This window comes from Protomyctophum bolini (genome assembly GCF_963924005.1).
Source record: "Protomyctophum bolini genome assembly, chromosome: 7".
Classification (NCBI taxonomy): domain Eukaryota; kingdom Metazoa; phylum Chordata; class Actinopteri; order Myctophiformes; family Myctophidae; genus Protomyctophum; species Protomyctophum bolini.
In genome coordinates this window covers 23,272,106-23,291,895 of record NC_137868.1, presented here as the reverse complement: position 1 = coordinate 23,291,895, position 19,790 = coordinate 23,272,106, and the positions used below count along the sequence as shown (strand labels likewise).

The 19,790-nt window shown below is 41.0% G+C and overlaps 1 protein-coding gene across 1 annotated transcript; it reads left to right on the top strand.

The window, feature by feature from the left end:
* Positions 1-5,322: 5,322 nt before the first annotated feature.
* LOC308318629 (soluble guanylate cyclase 88E-like) lies at positions 5,323-19,551 on the top strand (the record flags this gene model as incomplete). The annotated part of the gene is made up of 17 exons (XM_080768254.1): positions 5,323-5,385; positions 6,095-6,271; positions 10,584-10,716; positions 10,981-11,155; positions 12,436-12,527; positions 13,053-13,310; positions 13,497-13,635; positions 13,754-13,879; positions 14,024-14,144; positions 14,435-14,564; positions 14,937-15,083; positions 16,269-16,415; positions 16,692-16,848; positions 17,453-17,562; positions 18,289-18,378; positions 18,856-18,977; positions 19,185-19,551. The coding sequence occupies exons 2-17, from the start codon at positions 6,144-6,146 to the stop codon at positions 19,549-19,551; spliced, it is 2,442 nt and encodes an 813-aa protein (XP_080624380.1). The 5' UTR covers positions 5,323-5,385; positions 6,095-6,143.
* Positions 19,552-19,790: the final 239 nt, after the last annotated feature.

The window sequence follows — 19,790 nt, the reverse complement described above, 5'->3', positions numbered from 1 at the left end:
TATCCCCAGGAGAAATAGTGTCATTAATTCTAAACTAAAACATTATTATTCAGTTGCCAACAGATAAGGCAAGGATGATCCCCTCAGCGTTGTGTCACATTACAGTTGTGTTGCATCCTGTCTGAGGTCAGACTAAGTTCAACTGTGTCAAATTAACAATCACGGTGTTGATGCGTCGTGTGCATTTGGCGATGGGGAAATCACACAATATGAGGGAACGGGTGCATGTGTATATTATTATGTATGTATCGGTGTCTGTTTGTGTGTGCATGATTCAGTGTGTCTGTGTGCGCGCGTGAGAGTACACACTGGACTCTGTACACAAAACCACGTTAGAGCTGTCACAAGCAGAGCTGAAATTGGATTAGTGTCACCCATGATAAGACGAAAGGGCAAAAAAGGGAAGAGGAGAAAATTGGAAGAAAGGAAACGGCTATTTCAGCACCACGACACCCTCCCCCCACCCCCGCACAATAATTTCATTTCAAATTCCAAGCACTGAATGCATAAGTGCACTGCCAGGCCATTATGGAGCCGGCTGAAGTTAATGGAATATTTATATGCAGGCTGTAGAATCCCAAATTTCCTTTATTTTCGGAAAGGTCTACCCCCCACCCATGCCCACTCCTCATTCCTCCGATCTTTCACTCCAGAATTGCCTTTGTTGGGACTGACACACAATTTTTACATCTCCATGAGTACTGTATTTCCACCACCTGCAGTTGAAAAGGCCTGCAGAGAGAGAATGAATGAGAGCTGCGTTTTGTCAGGCGCTATTAGCTCCACCACACTGCACCACATAGAAATCAATGCAAAGGGAGTAACAGGCCTCCCCATGTCCACATTTTAAATGGCACCGGAAAATTCAATTACGGTAATGCGGAAAGAGGAAGGTAGAATAAGGCTGTATTGGCCAGTGATGTATTAACATAACTCTCAACAATAACATGCCCTTATATGACCACAGTGCTGTATAACAATGATGGAAGGGAGCATGTAAATGTGAGGCATGAGAGAGTGAATTTAACAGCAGATGGAAACTCAGAGAGTGCAGTGACTGAAAAGAGGAAAAAGTAGGGGGCGGAGGGAAGGATGTTGAGGGAAAGATAGAGATGCTGACAGGTGAGACTGAATAGAAAGAGAGAAATGGGAGCACAAGAGGGAGGGAGCTCAGGGAAGATATATAAATACAGGAAGAGCGAGAGGCCCTCCCCAGCTGCATAAAGCTGAAATAAGTCAACCTGGTGTCGTTAGCATTCAGCCAGGCTGGCATTATAGCCATTCCCCTACTGTGTATACTATAAAACCAATAAGAAAAGGGTATCATCGTGGGATTGTGCCGGGGAAATATGGTACACTGTTGTGCAGAGGAAGGAATTGCGCTGTTGAGGAGATTGAGAGATAGGAGGCCTAGGATACAGCTAGACTTCCATTACATATTCAACCACGGACCACAGGAGTTACAGCTCTAACACAGAGCTGGCGATTCTCATTTTGCTACATCCCGGGATTCATCCACATAGTGGTTGTGCAGTCACGTTGCTGTTAACAGCGAGGGATTTTCAATTTGTATCAGCGAGGGGGCAGTGGTCGCAAAGGAGATGCAATGAATAGACTGGTTCAACACCTGGTGACTTCCCAGTTTAGCACAGTGGAAATGTTTGAATAACTTACTATATGTGCTTCATGCTGATCATGACATGACATGTCACGTGACTGAATGTCTGTTTCTTATCTAAACCTGATACAAGCTTCATTGGGGCACACTTTTAGCTTGGGCTCAATAAGCTAGACTAGTATGCATAGTCTCTCCACTGCTGTCCGTGGGACTCTCCTGAGATCACATCAGGCCGTTAAGCTGGCTAAGCCCGATAACTCCCGGAAAGATAACATGCCAGAGATATATAAGTGTGTATGTGTTTATGACAAAGAGACTGAGAGAAAAATAGCAGTGCGTGTGTGTGTGTGTGTGTGTGTGCAGTGCATTATATCTATGGAGGCTATGTATGGTATGAGTATCCATGTGGGTCTGTGACCGTGGGAGGTCGATACATCAAACAGAGGATGGGTATGAGCTATTCTCGCCAGCCGCCAGTTTGCCTTTTTTATATTATGATGGCAGCAGCACCTTTCCAAACAACAGCCCCTCTTTCTGTCTAGGGTGGAACTTAGGAGGGATGTAATGTAATAGAGTTGGGACTCTGTGAAAGAAGATGAGTCATGTTAATGGAGGTGCCCAAGGCAACCGTGTGGAGTCGGTATATGGCACCATCAGCACATTGTTATCTCCCTCTCCGTGTCGCAGCTAAGAGCCAGCCATGGACCTCCTGGGTCGCCGCATGGCACCGTCACACAGTCACACTAGAGGCCATTTAACTAGACAGCAGTACCTGGCAAATAGGAGGCTAGGGAGAGACGGGAACCAGGGGGAGAGCAAGACAAACCTCACAGGGAAAGAGTGCTCATCATCACTCAAATCCCACACTCGGGGTTACACAGTAGAATCCATGATGTTAATTTAACTCAGCTATAAGGGTCCATTTGGTTGCATTTCTTTTAGAATCACAAGCAGATACATTTTCTTTTTTTTTCACACCAGTGGTAAAATCACTATAGTTCTATGCATGGTGGCTACATGTACGTAGCCTCATCACAAAAATAAAGAAACTTGCTCTGTGACTTGAATAGGTATTGAACTTCTTTCTGCTTCTTCCTTTTTTACTGAATTCAAATATAATTTCATAATGCGTTTCCTTTGCTTAATGTTTTATGTAAAGCACATACAATGTGCATACAATAAACATGCCGCACCTAACTTTTAGGTACTGTGATGATAAGGTTTGTGTTTATTTATGGGAGGAGGAGAAACAGTCCAGCGTTTTGCCTCATAAGACATCACTAAGAGAAACAATGAACGCTATAGGATCAAACATGGGGACTTCATAAAAAAAATCCAAGTATCATTGGATCACACACAATTCAAGAGAGTCATCTCATAGCAACTTGCAGTTTCATGCCTGCAGAATATAACATTGAACAGAGGGTGTTATAACACTGCCCCCTAATGTGCACAGAGAGAAAAGATAAACTTTTACACCAACTGCTAATACAGTTTATTCACATAAGTTCACATTTGAAACTTTGCACCAATTATAGCTCTAGCATCTCTTTTTTAACTCACCCCTCCCCTCTTTTTTTCCCCATTACACATTTGCTACGCAACACACCTGCAAGAGTGTTGATGAAACCAAACACTCAATAGATGATTGTGATTTTTCTGCTTACCCACAGTAAAATCACATTGCAATTGTTCCCGTTTGAAATGCAAACTGCAGTGAAAACTAGGGATGTCCCGATAACATTTTTTTGCTCCCGATCCGATCATTAATTTGATTTTGAGACATGCCGATACCGATTTTTCCCGATCAGATCTTTATATAATATACAACACTTATGCCATGTGAGAAATGTATGTCTGTCTGTTGCCTTTCAATTATTCAAAAGGCAAAAATATGTGACTACTTTTATTAGAACTACTGTCATTGTGGATTTTTATTCATGTCATATGAAAGCAAGGAAGCATAGCAAAAATAATGATGTATTGGTTACTTAGATTGAGTGGATCTTGCAACTACAGTGGATCTTGCAACTACAGTGGATCTTGCAACTGAAGTCAAAGTTAAAACTCTTGTAGAGGAAACACCATTTGCATGGCTTTGCCAAACATTCAGAGATAGATAGTAAGCCTACTACAGGACATTATCATATCATGCATATAGGGGTTACCGTACGCCTCTGTGAATGTCTTTGTTGCATGATCTTTGAGACCAAGGTGGTCTTTACACGAGAATGGTGTTTATAGTTAAACGGCAAAATAAAGTATCATTTGCTGGTGTCCCTTTAGACGAAAACTGTGTTTTCAGGAGGTGAAAACGCAACATAGTGAAACCACCTCCCAGAGTGGAAATCTTTGAGAACGCCGTTTTATCCCTTCTCCATTTAAACAGGCAAAACGGTGAATCCGCAAAACTTATGACATGGCTCACAGGAGTGCATATGTTTATTACATATGAGCCATATGTGATATATGGAGTTCCTGAACAAGCCTCCCTCCTCGCCTACAAAGTGCGACTCATCAGCGATGGTGAATGTACAACCATGATGTAAATAAAATGCTTTGCGATAGGCGGCAGCAGCGTTCATGTAGCCTAATGTATTATAAAATAAATATATATAACCATCGAGTGGCGTGCTCTGCCTGCATGCATGCTCTGTGCTGCCTGTCAGCCTGTGTGTCACCTCGATGAGTTAGTAGAAAGCAAATCGAGTAGAAAGCAATATATAAACAAATATCCTTGTTTATACATCTTTCTTTGAGATTTACATTAGACATAAGCCTATTTAGACACACTATTTTATTGAAATAAGAAAAGAAAATCTCAGATTTATTTCCCCCATTTGAAAATGACATGATCGGCTCCGATTTATGATCACCCGATCTGATCAGGACATCCCTAGTGAAAACGGTTATGACCTAATTGTCAGTGCAAAATGATTTAACAACAGTTATTTGGCTTTTGAGTGTGCAAATTAGTAAAGAGCAATCTGATTGAGAATTTGAGTGTAGGCTATGCTCAGGTTCACAGGCAACAGCTAACATCTGCATCAGCAGCCTGCCATATATTATCTCAGTGTCCTCCTGAAGCCAAAAACTAAACTACCATTCGTTGGAAGGCCATACGGGTGCTACCAGTCTGAAATATAACCATGTTGTAAGGCAGCTAAAGCTCACAACATGCTACCGGTATGTTATTCTTTATTCTTCTATGACAAAGATGCAAAAGTGAAACGAAATGTAAATTCAGGCCGAGTTTCAGGCTATCAACCAGTATCAGGAAAAGTATTGTCATGTAAATGGGGAATTACTCTATGGACCGAGTGGGGCAGCCGCATGCAGTATTGTATAACCTCGGGTCACAAAGATATATTGTATATCGCAATAATAATGTGTGGTTATATCAAAATCCCAAGGCACTCCGGGACTTGTTTCACAACACACCAGTGCCTCTGCACACCGTTTGGGAACCACTGCACTATCCCAACCTCCGCTCATTGTTCTGCTGTCATTTACACCTACTGTACATGGGGGGGAAACAGCAACACGCTGAACATATCAAGCACAGGAGGTCTATGGTTTTACAAACAATTCCCATCACCTTTTGTTTGGTACCTGCCAGAAACATGCCTTTAGGTGGCTATTTTGACCCGAGTGTCAGGAGAGAGGGGAACATGTCAGCAGCAGGTGGTCTTTCTCAGCAGGAAGGAACATTGTGGCTGCGCTAGGCTGGCACAGTTGAATCCAAGAATTGTACAGAGGGACTGCAGGTAAGGGGACTTTTCTTTACATCTTCTTCACCTTAGCTCGATTACAGCTGAATTATGCAACGTGTTAATGTGTAGTTACTACTGAGATAAAATAAATTATGTGCTAGACTTAGTTTTCTTTGTTGTGGTCTATCCTGTCCTAGGCTAGCATATCATATCAATGGGCGATATACTGTAGTGCACTGGTTCCCAAATGTTTTAGCTCGGGACCCAGATTAGTAAAAATAGCCGATCTACAAGCTCACATGTTGTGAGCTTGTAGATCTGCTATGTTCACTACTTCTTTTAACCCATGAAATGTTATTTTATTTTGTGATTCTTTTTTACATCTTTTGAAAAAAAAAGGAAACAAGAAATAAAGGGGTCTCACAAGGTTACTCTATGTCTCAGATAAATCCCGTTGATGAAGTTGGATTGTATGGACCATTTTGTTGTTGTTTTAAGTTAAAGCTCTACTATATATATATATATATATATATAGGTATAGTAATCATTGCTACAGGGTTATATTAAGATTCCCGGGCTTGTCGTGCTGTGATCACATGCGGAAGATGTAAACAACGGAGCCCGTTAAACCTGCAGTAGCGAACAACAGACGAGAACTTCACTTCTCTAGTATTAGTCATCGATACTAATTGTAATGTCGTCCCAATGTTTATTTTGGATGTTGTTCCACACCTTTTTAAATTCCTACATTCTTTTCACTAAGCTGAGCAGTCAACCTGGGCATAAATCTGGAGGTTTCCAACCCTCTAAAGATGTATGGCCTATACCTGGAGGCAGTAAATGACTACATCAATGAATCCTATGGGGAGGATGTATGGAGACTGATTGAGGCCAGAGCAGAGATCCCCCACCTCAAGTTCATCAGGCACCAGATGTACAAGTATGATATTCTTGTTTTCACATTAAGCTGTGGCACTAAATGGTAATGGCAATGTTTTGGGACCTACAGGGTGAACGACAAAGGACACAGGCTGGGGCAGGGGCACTAACCCATACTGCTCACCCGGGTGCCGTCTACATTCCGGCTGTCACCCGTCTCTTCAGTGGTCACCAGACTATACCTGGTTGTCACATAGTCTATTCCTATGAGTCACTATAAATAGAAAACTATAACAAAAAAATACATCACATGGATGCACCTGGGACGTATCCTCAGTGATGTATCCTGAGGTCAACGGGTCTTCCAACATCATACCCCTCACTCAGGCGACCCAGCCGGTGTGATCAAGTCCCGACCTACGTCCCAGTAGCTACCCTCAATCAGTCCTACTAGGGCAAAACCAGGGCCACACAATCCGTTGAAACTACTCCAAGGACTATAGTAAATAATACAAAAAGAAATCGCTATAAAATGTTGTAAAGAAATACATATTTAGCCCCATGTTCGAATGAACCCTCCCCCATGCAGTAAAAAATAGCTAAAATCCCTAAAATGAAAGAAAGCAGCAAATTAAAAAATAATTAACACTCAGCTTTAACTTTCTCTAATAACAACCTACGGCACCAGGTGCCCCTTAACGCTCCGAACGTGTAGGCTACAGATGCAAAATATAAGGTGCTTACCCTGATGCCCCAAATGTTAGAAAGGCCTACGGGGTGCTTGTACAATTTATTAGTCTGTAGATTTCAACAAATAAGTGTTTTAATTACATTTGTGGCCGAGCACCATTTCCTCCCTCGTTACGTCCCGTTTACGTTCAGTGTAATTCAGTCTTTCACCGGATCCGCCCCCTCACTACCGCAATCTGTGGCCATTGGGAACATTCGACAGAATCGGCAACAAACGGGATTAAAACTATTAACTATACCGACTGATACATTGACATTTTAACAAGCACTGTAGGCCTCGCTAACATTTGGGAGATCAGGGTATAATCACCTTATTTAAAGCTCTATTTTCTGATGTTATACAAATCAATCATTGCTCCCCCTGTCTCTCCAACTTGAACTCTTTAGTAAACAAAAAAATCACACCCGTGTGAAGTGAGGGGCGCTCTTATCGTGAATATAGGCTACTTCTTCATGAATATGTCAACTTATGTTATTAGCTTTTAACCATGACACAATGTTTTTTTAAAACCTCATCTTTTCACCATGATGAGATGACAACTGAATTCATGTGATATATATAATAGCCCTGAACTGAATTAAAACAGTTGCACTGTGTTTAGAAAAGCCGATTTGCTCGTCCACATATGACAAATTCTCCTTTCATTGTCAATGGCATTTAATGTTTGTGTTGTCAAAAAAAGACGATTTGTTCAGACACATTTGACGTAAATTCTCCTTTCATTGTCAATGGCAAATGTGACACGAGTTAAGGACAAAAAGCTGTATGAGGGTAGTTTCTGGTGGGTTGCCAATTTCAGCCAATCAGGAGAGAGTACGCAATTATCAGCTACAAATGTGTGTTCCAGTTCCAATTTTGTCTTTTAAATTTCATGTGTTTTATCATGTATCCTGTATGGGTTATGATGGTTATCTCTCCCTTGTCCTGATTAGACACCCAAGGTGTATCCAAACCATAGCCCTGGTCCAATGCGTCAGCGAGTCTCTCACTCGCTGACGCACTTGACCAGGGCTATCCCAACCTGAAAATACAATTTCTGTTTACTAAAGAGCTGGAGAGACAGTGACTCAGTGAGCCCCTGTTACTGAACAAAACTCTATGACAAATACAATCAGAATATAGAGCTAACATTTAACACATTAGAACAAGACTATCACTTTAATGTTACATTAATTCCACCAACATCATTACTTGCGCAAATAGAGCGTGCAAATACTGCTGGGTATGTAGGTATGTCGGTGTTGTCCACCGGCCAATAAGGGACCACCATTCTTTTTTGGGTATGCAAGAAAGGTCAGTTTCTATCTACGCATTGATCTTTTTTAGTACGAAAGGACCGAAAAGAAGAAGCCTCTGTCAACGACAGGCTCCACCCCCCACTAATGAACACAAATAAAATAGACAGGGGGCAAAACCCAAAAGCCCTAAAATAGGGTTAGTTATGGCAGAGCCTGGACATTGCAAAAGATCTAAGCTCTTTTAACAGGGGTTCAAATCCCCTCCGTAACTACCGCCCACGCCAGACGCCACGCGTGTCATGGGGTTAAAACCTCTCGCCGGCAATGATCAGCATTCTAGTCACCCATATCCTAAACCCCTTGGCCTACATTGTACCAGTCTTACTTGCAGTAGCATTTCTTACCCTTCTTGAACGAAAAGTGCTTGGCTACATACAACTACGAAAAGGCCCTAATATTGTTGGCCCCTACGGCCTCCTTCAGCCAATCGCAGACGGTGTAAAACTCTTTAACAAAGAACCGGTTCGTCCATCAACCTCTTCACCATTTTTATTTCTAGCAACCCCAGTACTGGCACTAACACTTGCCCTCACCCTTTGAGCACCTATACCCATCCCCTACCCCGTGGCCGACCTAAACCTTGGGATTCTATTTGTCCTAGCCCTCTCCAGCCTAGCTGTCTACTCTATTCTAGGCTCAGGCTGAGCATCAAACTCCAAATACGCCCTCGTGTTTTAAGGCGGGGTTTGATTCTCCTGTTTATGTGTTGGGTCCTTCTTGGTGTTAAGGTAGGGGTGTTTAAATTTGAGGGGGAATGCTTGCAAGGGCAATGGGGAGGGCCAGGTGTCAGATTACTAAGGCCAGGGTGACGGGGAGGAAATTTCTTCAGACGAGGTGTATAAGCTGATCGTAACGAAACCGGGGGTAGGATGCCCATAGGAAAACAACTGATAGCAGGGCAGCTTTTGTTATCAGGTTAATTGCTGTAAGTTCGGGGGTGGTTGGCATGTGGAAGGCGCCAAGGAATATCCTCATCACCCGCTGAGGAAACCAAGCTGAACGACTTAATGCAGGGACATACTTCTTATTCTACACACTCGCAGGGTCCCTCCCCCTTCTTGTAGCAGGGCCCCCAAAAAACAGCAAATCTGTGCCTGGTTTGCTGGGACCAGATTACACAGATGACCATTTTTCTTACGTCATCATTGAGAGCTAGTCATACATATACACACCACGTACTCTGGTCTCAGCTCTCAATGATGACGTCATCTGTGTAATCTGGTCCCAGCAAACCAGGCACAGATTTGCGGTTTTTCTTGCATACCCAAAAAAATGGTTGACGGCTGTCACTTTTTGGTACAAAGTAACCACAGTATGTATACTGCTAATCAAATTACAACTACATACTCTATATAGTATATGTATATGTATACGTATGTCTTACGTCATCACAATTTGCAAATAAAATAGCAAATTGTGCCTGAACTGCTGGGACCAGAGTATGTGGTGTGTATATGTATGACTAGCTCTCAATGATGACGTAAGAAAAATGGTCATCTGTGTAATCTGGTCCCAGCAAACCAGGCACAGATTTGCTGTTTTTCTTGCATACCCCAAAAAATGGTTGACGGCTGTCACTTTTTGGCACAAAGTAACCACAGTATACTGCTAATCAAATTACAACTACATACTCTATATAGTATATGTATATGTATACGTATGTATACCAGAGTACGTGGTGTGTGTATATGTATGACTAGCTCTCAATGATGACGTAAGAAAAATGGTCATCTGTGTAATCTGGTCCCAGCAAACCAGGCACAGATTTGCTGTTTTTCTTGCATACTTGGCACAAAGTAACCACAGTATACTGCTAATCAAATTACAACTACATACTCTATATAGTATATGTATACGTATGTCTAGTCATTAGTCATTGCTGGGACGGTGCATATGCATCGAAAAGGCTGGGACGGTGCAAGTAACCACAGTATACCGCTAATCAACTTACAAATGACATATACATAGTATATATGAATGAATGAATGAACCATTGTAAAGCGCTTTGAGCACTTGGAAAAGCGCTATAAAAATGCAATTCATTATTATTATTATAGAGGCAGAAACTGAGATTTGACAGTTTGTAGCGGTTTGTAGTGGTCGAAAGTACTTGCGCGCTCTGCTTGCGCACTAGTAGGCCATTTATGGCCTACTAGTGTGCAACAAGCAAGTATGTACTCGACAGAGTGCAGTTCTAGTTTCTTATACATTGCCCAGTCTGGTGTATTTGTTATGTATGTCTTGTTTGTCAGGTCTATAAAAAATCCAATAAAAACTAATAACAAAAAAAGTGGTTAAATTAAATCATATTTTTATGTCTACAGTGACAACTTGATCCTGCGGTTGGCCAAGGCGGCAGGTGAGGTGCTAGGCAAGACCCACGATGAGCTGATGTATGCTTTTGGGGTCTACATGGTCAAGAGGATTGGAAACTATGGCTATGAGAGAATTCTGAAGGTGATCCATGTGTAGTTGTTTAATTTGATAATTTCACAGATGGGTTGACATTTTCGGTTCCTTTTCAAAAGATTCAAAATGTTCTGTGAAAAATATTAAATGTCTAATTTAATAACGTTGTGTGATTTTGAATTGTGATCAAAAAGTAAAGGCTAAAAACAAATCTCTGCTTTTCTGTGTTTCGTTTCCTCTCAAGCATTTGGCTGGTTATTGCATATATAAGCCACTGCTCATGCTAATATCATCAAAATTCATATTCTCCAGGTTTTGGGTCGAAATGTGCGTGATTTCATCAATGAATTGGATAACCTGCATGAGTACTTTCGCTTCTCCTTCCCAAAAGTGCAACCTCCAAGCTTCTGTGTGGAGGAAGAGTGTGAGACCAGCCTCACCTTGCACTACCGTAGCACACGCAAGGGATTCACCCAATTTGTCAAAGGTATTTGGGATGTAAATCGGGTCATAATGTTTGTGTTTGCAAGTAGGTCAGTGGATTGTAATATTAAATATTTTATTATTTAATATTTGTACCAATAAACCTCCATTTGAGTATGACACGTGGCTGGTGGAACATTTTTCCACATTTTTGTGGAATGCCTTCATTCCCATCCGCATTCCCATCCCGTTTATACTGAATCTGGGGGGAATGAGATCAGGGGAGCTCCCTCTGGTGTTTCTCATCCTTTTGATGTAGTTTGACAGGTACATTGGTACTGGTCCCTTGAGTATCTTGAAAACCAGGCCCATTGCAATTTGCTGTACTCTGATCTCTACCCTGAGCCATAGCATAATGAGTAGGGGTTATGTGAGTCCTAGGTGTGAGGTCTGGTCTAGTAGTAGTAGTAGTTTCTTTTGAGAGGTTTGTAGTTTTAACTTTAGTGCCTTTGAGGTGCACTGCATGAATAGTTAAAAGGACATTGCTTGAGACCTTCAATTAAATCTGTAGTGTCCGTCACCGTTATGTTGGTATAACTTGGTTACACAACCTGAAATACTAAACAGGTTTGCAAAGAGGATAAGGAAAACAAATAGCTTTGTTTGTATCTGGAATAACAGCCGCGCTTCCATCCGACTCTGCCTGCCGCCTCGCTATACTCAAGACAAGACCGCAAACACAACATCACACTTTACTAAGTGTAGTTGACCTTGAACTCCAGCATGTGTCACACAGCATTGGACAAGTTCAAGGGGTCAGCGGTCGTGGTAGATATAATTCTGTGGCTGAAGAAAATGTCACTGGCAGCCAGTCATGAAAGCATGCAATCAATCAAGTATCAAATAAACCGGTTGCAACAGCTGACATGCACGCAACAGCACCAAGTACAAAACTAAACCTGTATGTCACACCTCCTTGATCGTTGCCTGAGATTTATAGCTGCTCAGACAGACAGACCCCCAGACAGACTCAAAGATAAAAACATAATCAATGCACCCGGCTGTTTCGCCCCGGTGGAGATTAATGAATCATATATTACAGAAAGATCAATGTAATTCAGTGCAGTGTTCAAATTGCCTTTGTTGCTCCAATGTGTTATATAACTATTTGAATTAAACTTAAGTCGATTTGAACACTCCTGGTGTGTGTGCTCACTGTGCTGGATTACTTTGATCTTGAATGTTGCATTGTTCCTGTACTGGATGAGTACAGCACCCCTAGATTCTCCCCATAAGCCATGTTCTCCCTCTCTATCAGTTCATTGACAACACTGCATCCCACAGGACAACTCTCTCAAGTCGGAAGGCAATTCTACAACACAGACATTAAAGTGGAAATCCTGTCCAAAGAGGAAACTGAGAAAATGACATATGTGGTATGTGGGCTTGGGTTCAAGCAAATTCCTAATTAAGGCAACCACCTGACTTGACCTTGTATCATTTGAACAATTTAGGCATTTAGCAGATGCTTTTAATCCAGAGCGATTTACAGTAAGCAAGAACAACACATGGTAATACATCAAATACATAGAAATAGATGTTAAATCATTCCATCTCCTTCAATGACATGCTAGTTGTGATTTTTGTTTATTCTTGCTTATTGGACAAAGTTAAGTGTTTGTTGAGTTAGAATATGGGTAGGCAGCATTTGTCACAGGGTAACTTCTGTGTTTTGCAATTTAGTACCCATTTTTCTTATGTCTCACCTAGATGTGTTTGCTCAGTCTCACACAAACACTTAACGCGTCTGAGCCCAGTATTTCAAAATCTGTGATGACAGGCCTCTTTTTTCTTCTTTTAATCTATAGAGTGCTCTGTAAAGAAGCTGCATTTAATGTCATTCCATAAATAAAAGAACCTTGATTTGATCACAGAAGTGTCACCCACTTATTTTTGTCCAGGTTTACAAGATGAATTTTGACAATGCAGCCTTCAAGCACCGCATGCCTCAGCAGAAGACAGCACCTAGCTATGATAAGTTGCCCATGAAGCGAGGCATCTTCTTTGACATGTTCCCCTTCAGTGTCATCTTCCGCCGCGACATGACCATGTATCGCATCGGCGACGGCCTCAAGGAGGTCTTCTCCGACCTGCAGGGCAAGAAGGTGAATGAAGAGTTCACCCTGGTCAGACCCATGCTGGAGTTCAGCTGGGACAACGTGAGTTGGACAGGGCACTGACTCTTCAAGTTGCTTGCTCATTTTTTTGTTTGCTTTTTCACTCAACACTCCACATTTCTAAGCACACTCACTTATGCATTAATCCACCTGCTTACTTGTTTGCACACCGTCAAGTCATTTGTCATCACTGTTAAAGAACAGCTTATCTTCACCTGCTCTCTTTAGATCTACACTCATCTGAATAATGTATTTGAGCTGATGTCCAAAGCAGTAGTGGAAAGTAAACAGAAGGTCATACCCAAACTGAACAAGGATGAGTCAGAGGAGAAGGAACAGGATGAAAAAAAGCAAAGGGAAGAAAGAGGTATCCACCATCTTAGAATCATACTTATTCATGTTACACTATATCCTCACAGGCATTAATTATCCTCTCCCTTTTTCATGAATCTGAAAATGTCCTGAACGCTCCATTTCCGCTGCAGAGCCCAAGTCAATGGAGGAGATGAAGAGACAAGATCAGGAGTATAGCAGTACTATGACACCCCAGTACAGCAGCTCCGCCATCTCTGGAGAAGATATTGAACTGCTGGCCTTCCAGACTGTCACTGGTTATTACTCTCTCTTGCTCTCTCTCTCTCTCTCTCTCTCTCTAACAACTTTCTAAACAATGTTTCCCTGATCTTGGAATCCATGAAACAATGCAAGACTTCCTCATAATCCTGTCTGACAGTCCCTCCTTCTTTATCTTTCAGGGAAGTGCAGTGAAACCATCTTTGAGGACATGCGAGAGCCTCCAAAGAAGTCACTTCATCTGAAGGGTCAGATGAAGTATGTCCCCCAATGGGAATCGCTCATCTTCCTGGGGACACCCATGTAAGGCCGTAGACAATACCAAAACCCTGCTTGTGTGGTACAAAAGAGACAAGGAGCATAAAGGCTAAAATATAATTTGATGCATTTTATGTATTTTCAACTGAAAACATGACATCATGTCAATATTACTCTCAATGAGCTGCCTGTCAAGTGAGAGAGCCATGTGAACTAGCCTTAAGTCTCCTGTATTGGTTTGTCAGATGAAAGTATGCTAATTGGGTAAATTGAACACATCTGTTCACATTTTAAGAACAAATGCTCCTTTATCTCTTCTCAACTTATTCCTCCAGTATTGAGACTGTGGAGGACATGATTAAGATGGGGGTGTATGTAAACGACCTGAATCTGCATGACTCGAGCAGAGAGCTGATTTTGGCGGGCACACAGCAGTCAGCTGAACTACAGCTGGCCCTTGACCAGGTGACAGGCAGATAGTGGGCCAAGACAAATATTATTACTTTATCATATCAAGAAGAACCCGCTAATTTAAAGTATTGTAGCATGCTGCAGACCATGCATAATGCATACATACTGTATCTATACATTGAACTACATAGAATAAATAAGCACCTTTGACTATTCACAGAAATATATTATTAATAGCATCAGATACAAGTTTAAGTCAATATTATTTCCCCAGAATACATGGTAAAATCCTCAGTGTATTTATCCATTCATAACTGTGAAAGTGTACAAATGTGTACATTCTAAGAGTTTTAATTAACACTGAGGACTTTACTGTAGCCTATATCGTATCTCAACCAAAATCCTTTCCCATGTATGATACTCCAGGAGCAACAGAAGTATGCCCAGCTACAGGAAATCATCAAGAAGCTAGACGAGGAGAAGAAGAGAGGAGACTCGTTGCTGTATGCCATGATTCCGAAAGCTGTGGCAGACCGCCTCAGGAAGGGCATCACGGCACTAGAGACATGCCAGGTACAGGAAACCATGAATGCTGATGGCAATTAAGTGAAAATATATTGAAAATATATTATAACCAAACAATCGAGAAAAAATGTAAGCCTATTTTTTTTTTTTAAATAGATGATATACAACGCACATTGTGACCTTGTTTGCTATAGCATGGGTCTAAGGGTCTTCCTCAGGGGATCCAGTACCCTTAGGTGGTCCTCAGGGTTACTACAGGGGCAATCTGAGAACCAATCATCAGAAAGGATAAACAGCACCCTCTTTTCCTTTGAATTTGTGAGTCCGTCTGCTGGAGAGACTACTACAGGGGTGCCGCCAATATTTGAACCCCAACATAATAGCAACCAAGCAAAAAATAAATAAATAAAAATATGCTCTGTGATGGAAAGAAATCAAAACTATGAGACAATGAGCTAAATTTGGTGAGCTATTGAAAGCTTAACAAGTTGCATTGAAGGCTTTCTTAAAAAATATATATATTTGAATATGCAACACAAATACAATGCGTGATACTACTTAATCTCTCTCTAAAGGGGTCCTTCACCTGAAACATATAAAGGCCCCCTGTTCTATGGTAGTCAAATGGACAAATATCAAGACCTTGAGAGTTCTGAAATGTAGCTTAGAAAATGTAATGGAACAGATACTGATTTGTCATCTGCTACTCATTAACACAAACAAAGGATTATCTATGCAAACCGTATTTTGTGTTTTACCAGACCTCTCCAAATCAGCAGATGAATGGATTTAAATATTATTAGCATTTTTATAAAATGCGTGAGGTGCTGTTGATCATAAATAAATCTGTGCACCTTTCATGCAGGAACTGTGATTTTATTTATTAGGCAAAGATCATAAATAGTTTCAATGTCAAATACATGGTCAAAAGGTGAATAGAATAGAAGAATGCTGGATTCCTCAAATTTATTAAGCTGGCTGCTTATTTCCATTTGGGTCTATAGAAAGTAGCAGTTGCAGTTTTATATAGATATAGCAATATATAGTATACTGTATATGCATCATTTCATTATATAGATATTCTTCTGTTACGTTCTTATCTTACGTATGTATGATTCATGATAACTACTTTTATCCAATGATATTATATCCAGGTTCTATGTTCCATATGTGTGTGTGTGTGTGTGTGTGTGTGTGTGTGTGTGTGTGTGTGTGTGTGTGTTCGTGTTCTAGGTTTTCCCAGATGTGACCATACTCTTCAGCGATGTAGTGAAGTTTAATGAGATCTGCATCCACATCACACCCATGCAGGTGGTGGACATGCTCAATGAAATCTACATCGTCTTTGACACACTAAGCGAGAAGCACAACGTCTACAAGGTCAGATGAGAACTGGTAAACAGTACAAGCAGCTCTAGCTTTCTTTGACTACCCTCAGTCAAAGAACTGTAACAGTAACTGTGAGAATTCACATGAAAACAGTACAACAGCAGCACTACAGTAACAGTACTATTACATTTATTGAAAATCTATATGCAGTGTTAGCTTGTGCAGTGAACTCTCATTGACGACCATCTGAGTCAGGATGCTACACTACAGCATCTTGTAGAGAATATAGCATAACATTATAGGCCTCCACCAACAAATGTTCTGTAGGTGGAGACCATCCGGGATGCTTACATGGTGGTGGCAGGTGTGCCCAACAAGACCACTTTTCATGCCCACCACATCTGTGACATGGCCTTGGACATGCTGAGCTCCATTGACCACCTCAAAGACCCTTCTACCGGGGACAACATTCAGATTCGAGTCGGTGAGAAGAGAAATTCAAGACCATTTTTATTTTCTCTGGTAATTTATTTATCCTTTCATGCCAGTGGTCTGGTAATTTTAACGAATTAATTATGAGACACAGCATAGGCTACCTGACATTGCTGCTCAGCCAGCTTCCAATTTTTGAAATTCAAACTTAACGTAACGTAACAAATTAACTTTCATCTGCCCTCTGCCACATTAACATCTAATAGATATTATATAATATATTAGATTAATTGCATGGTCCATTTGAAGATTTTCAATTGAATGAATTATAATGGATGTGCCATCATGATGAGTAAGTCGGACCTGTATAATTAAAATATATCATTATCTTAATACCATTACTGGAACTCAGATTCCTGAGAATCCACTTGCTGACCGGATGTCTTTTATAGGGGTTTATATGTGACCATAAAAAAGACTATACCAAATGTCCCACTTTAAACAAAAGAAGCCTGTCGGCTGCTATACTATAAAGATATAAATGTAATGCTTTTCAATTAAGGCATTACTGGCATGCCATTACATTCAGCGTAGCCCAAGTGTGAATGCGTGATGTTCAGTCCAGTCAGTGAACTACAGCTTTATTGCCACCTCAGGTGTCCACTCTGGTATGGTTGTAGCTGGAGTGGTGGGCCTGAAGATGCCTCGCTACTGTCTGTTTGGTGATACTGTCAACACAGCTTCGCGGATGGAGAGCAATGGAGTAGTAAGTATGCCGATGATAGCTGTGCTAAATAACCCTTGGTATTACCCATAAATTACTGTTAACAATATAACATTAACAAAACAAAACAAAAAATGTAGATTAGTACTACAGATTTTCGGTGTAATAAGACCGCTGTATGTGTTGCATTTTGGTTAATGATAATTACATAATTTGCTTCCCATTAGTTTTAGTAAGAACAAGACAAAATGCTCTCCAGTTTCAGCTCAACTGTTTAATTAAATGAACTACAGCGTAATGCTTTTGTAAATGTTATTAAAAGAAGACAACATCCCTGCAGTGTAATGTTGTCATGTCATTCTAATACTGGAAATGGTGCCAGCAACTACAATTAGACATGGCTCTCTGATGTCTATAGATGTCTATAGATATTTTCTTGACTATAAGAATGATTTCTTAAAAGATTAATACATTTTAAATGTGAGTGTCTATTAACTATCTTTCGATCTAGTAACACATCCTCCCTCCCTAAATAAATGCTTGATACGTAAATTAAATACCCGAGTAGGAAACTAGATGAAAGATACTGTAGGCTTTTTACAGTGCAGTCACTGTTCTGTAGGTCTTGTGGAAGTTGTCAATTACAATTACTGTTCCTGCACCAATATTATTTGGCAACTAAGATGCTTCTGAATCCCTTATGAATGAATAACTGAACACTTAACAGTGACTGTAAGTTTGTTTTATCCATCTGTCCCTATGCTGCAGGGCATGCAGATCCATATTAGTCAAACCACTAAAGACCACCTGGAACATGAGCCATATATTATTGAGGAGAGGGGTAAGATCTTTGTGAAGGTGAGTGGTGTCTAATAATAGTTTTCATAGTCACATGCCCTGACAATAATATGCAAAGTATGAAGGTTTCATTGAGACATCGACCAATATGTGGACACACCGGTCCATGTTGATAGGGGCCTCATATCGCACAACAGGGCTTAAAAAACAAAGGTGACAGAAAGTTCACTTTGTTGAATTACCAATCTAAAGCAAGATTCATGTCTAGCTATGACTTTCTTACTGTAAATTAAATAAATGGAAACCAATGGCTTCCTTCCTTGTCAATAAAATAATACAAAAATATGTATAGTTTATATACCTTTGGAAACAGACCATCTCCTCCGTAGCACTGTCTGCAAATTGTTGTATGGTCTACATCTACACATACAGTACGCTTGCTGGAAATGAAAACAAGATGTAGTGGGGTACATGTCAGCATTTGTAATAATAACCATTCTCATTGCAGCAAATATGTATTAATCTATGCAATTGCAGGGTAAGGGCTACATGAAAACATACTGGCTGAAAGGGAAGAAAGATCTGTCATTCAAGACCCCAGCAGAGCTGCGCTACAGCAGTGAACAGCAGGACTTTGAGGACAAGAGCTCTGAAGAGGGGTGAATATGTATCAATATTCACTATTAGACTTACTACACTGTTAGTATTAATATATAGAACACAGGATGCTGTTATTTGAGTCAGATCTGAGTCAAATCTATGGCACTAGACAGTGAATATTGCCATTTGCCAGTGTTAGTGTTTCATGAGAAAGAAAAGCACCTGCTAAATGATTCCTTTATATTGTGTATTTTATTTTATTATAGTTCCACCTGCAATAGCAACAAGCGCTCTGTGTCCAACCTAAACTACCCCAGCGAGGAGAAGACGTGGGACAAGCCTACCCCCAGACCCAGTGAACTTCACATGGATACACTGCTTACACCAGAGGGCACCACTGAGCGTCAATCAGCAGATCCACTGGAGAAGGAAAAGGCTAAAAAGACTAAGAACAGCAGGGGGTCCAAATTGGAAGTACTTCAGGTCAATTCCGTACAGGAGACAGCGCCGCCTGCTGTTGTTGTGGAAATCCCCTGTGCCCAACTCAACAACAAGAGAAGCAACTTCAAGCTGCAGTACGGTAGACTACCCACCAATGTGCCTTTACGCAGCACCACCTGTTCCATACTCTGATAGGTATATCTAGGGTTTGACATGACACGTGATTATGACAGGGTGCTGTTGTAAGATTCCACCAAGCCCCTGCTCAAATGTGAGTAATGTATGATGCCAAAGGTATCATGGGGATGTAGTACAAAGCAAGAGAGTGACAGCATCAACCCACATCAACATGAAGGACTTACGAGTTGTAATATCTGGGGACTAGTTCTTTGGACTCTTATCAAAGCTCACACCTGAAAACTATTGCCTTT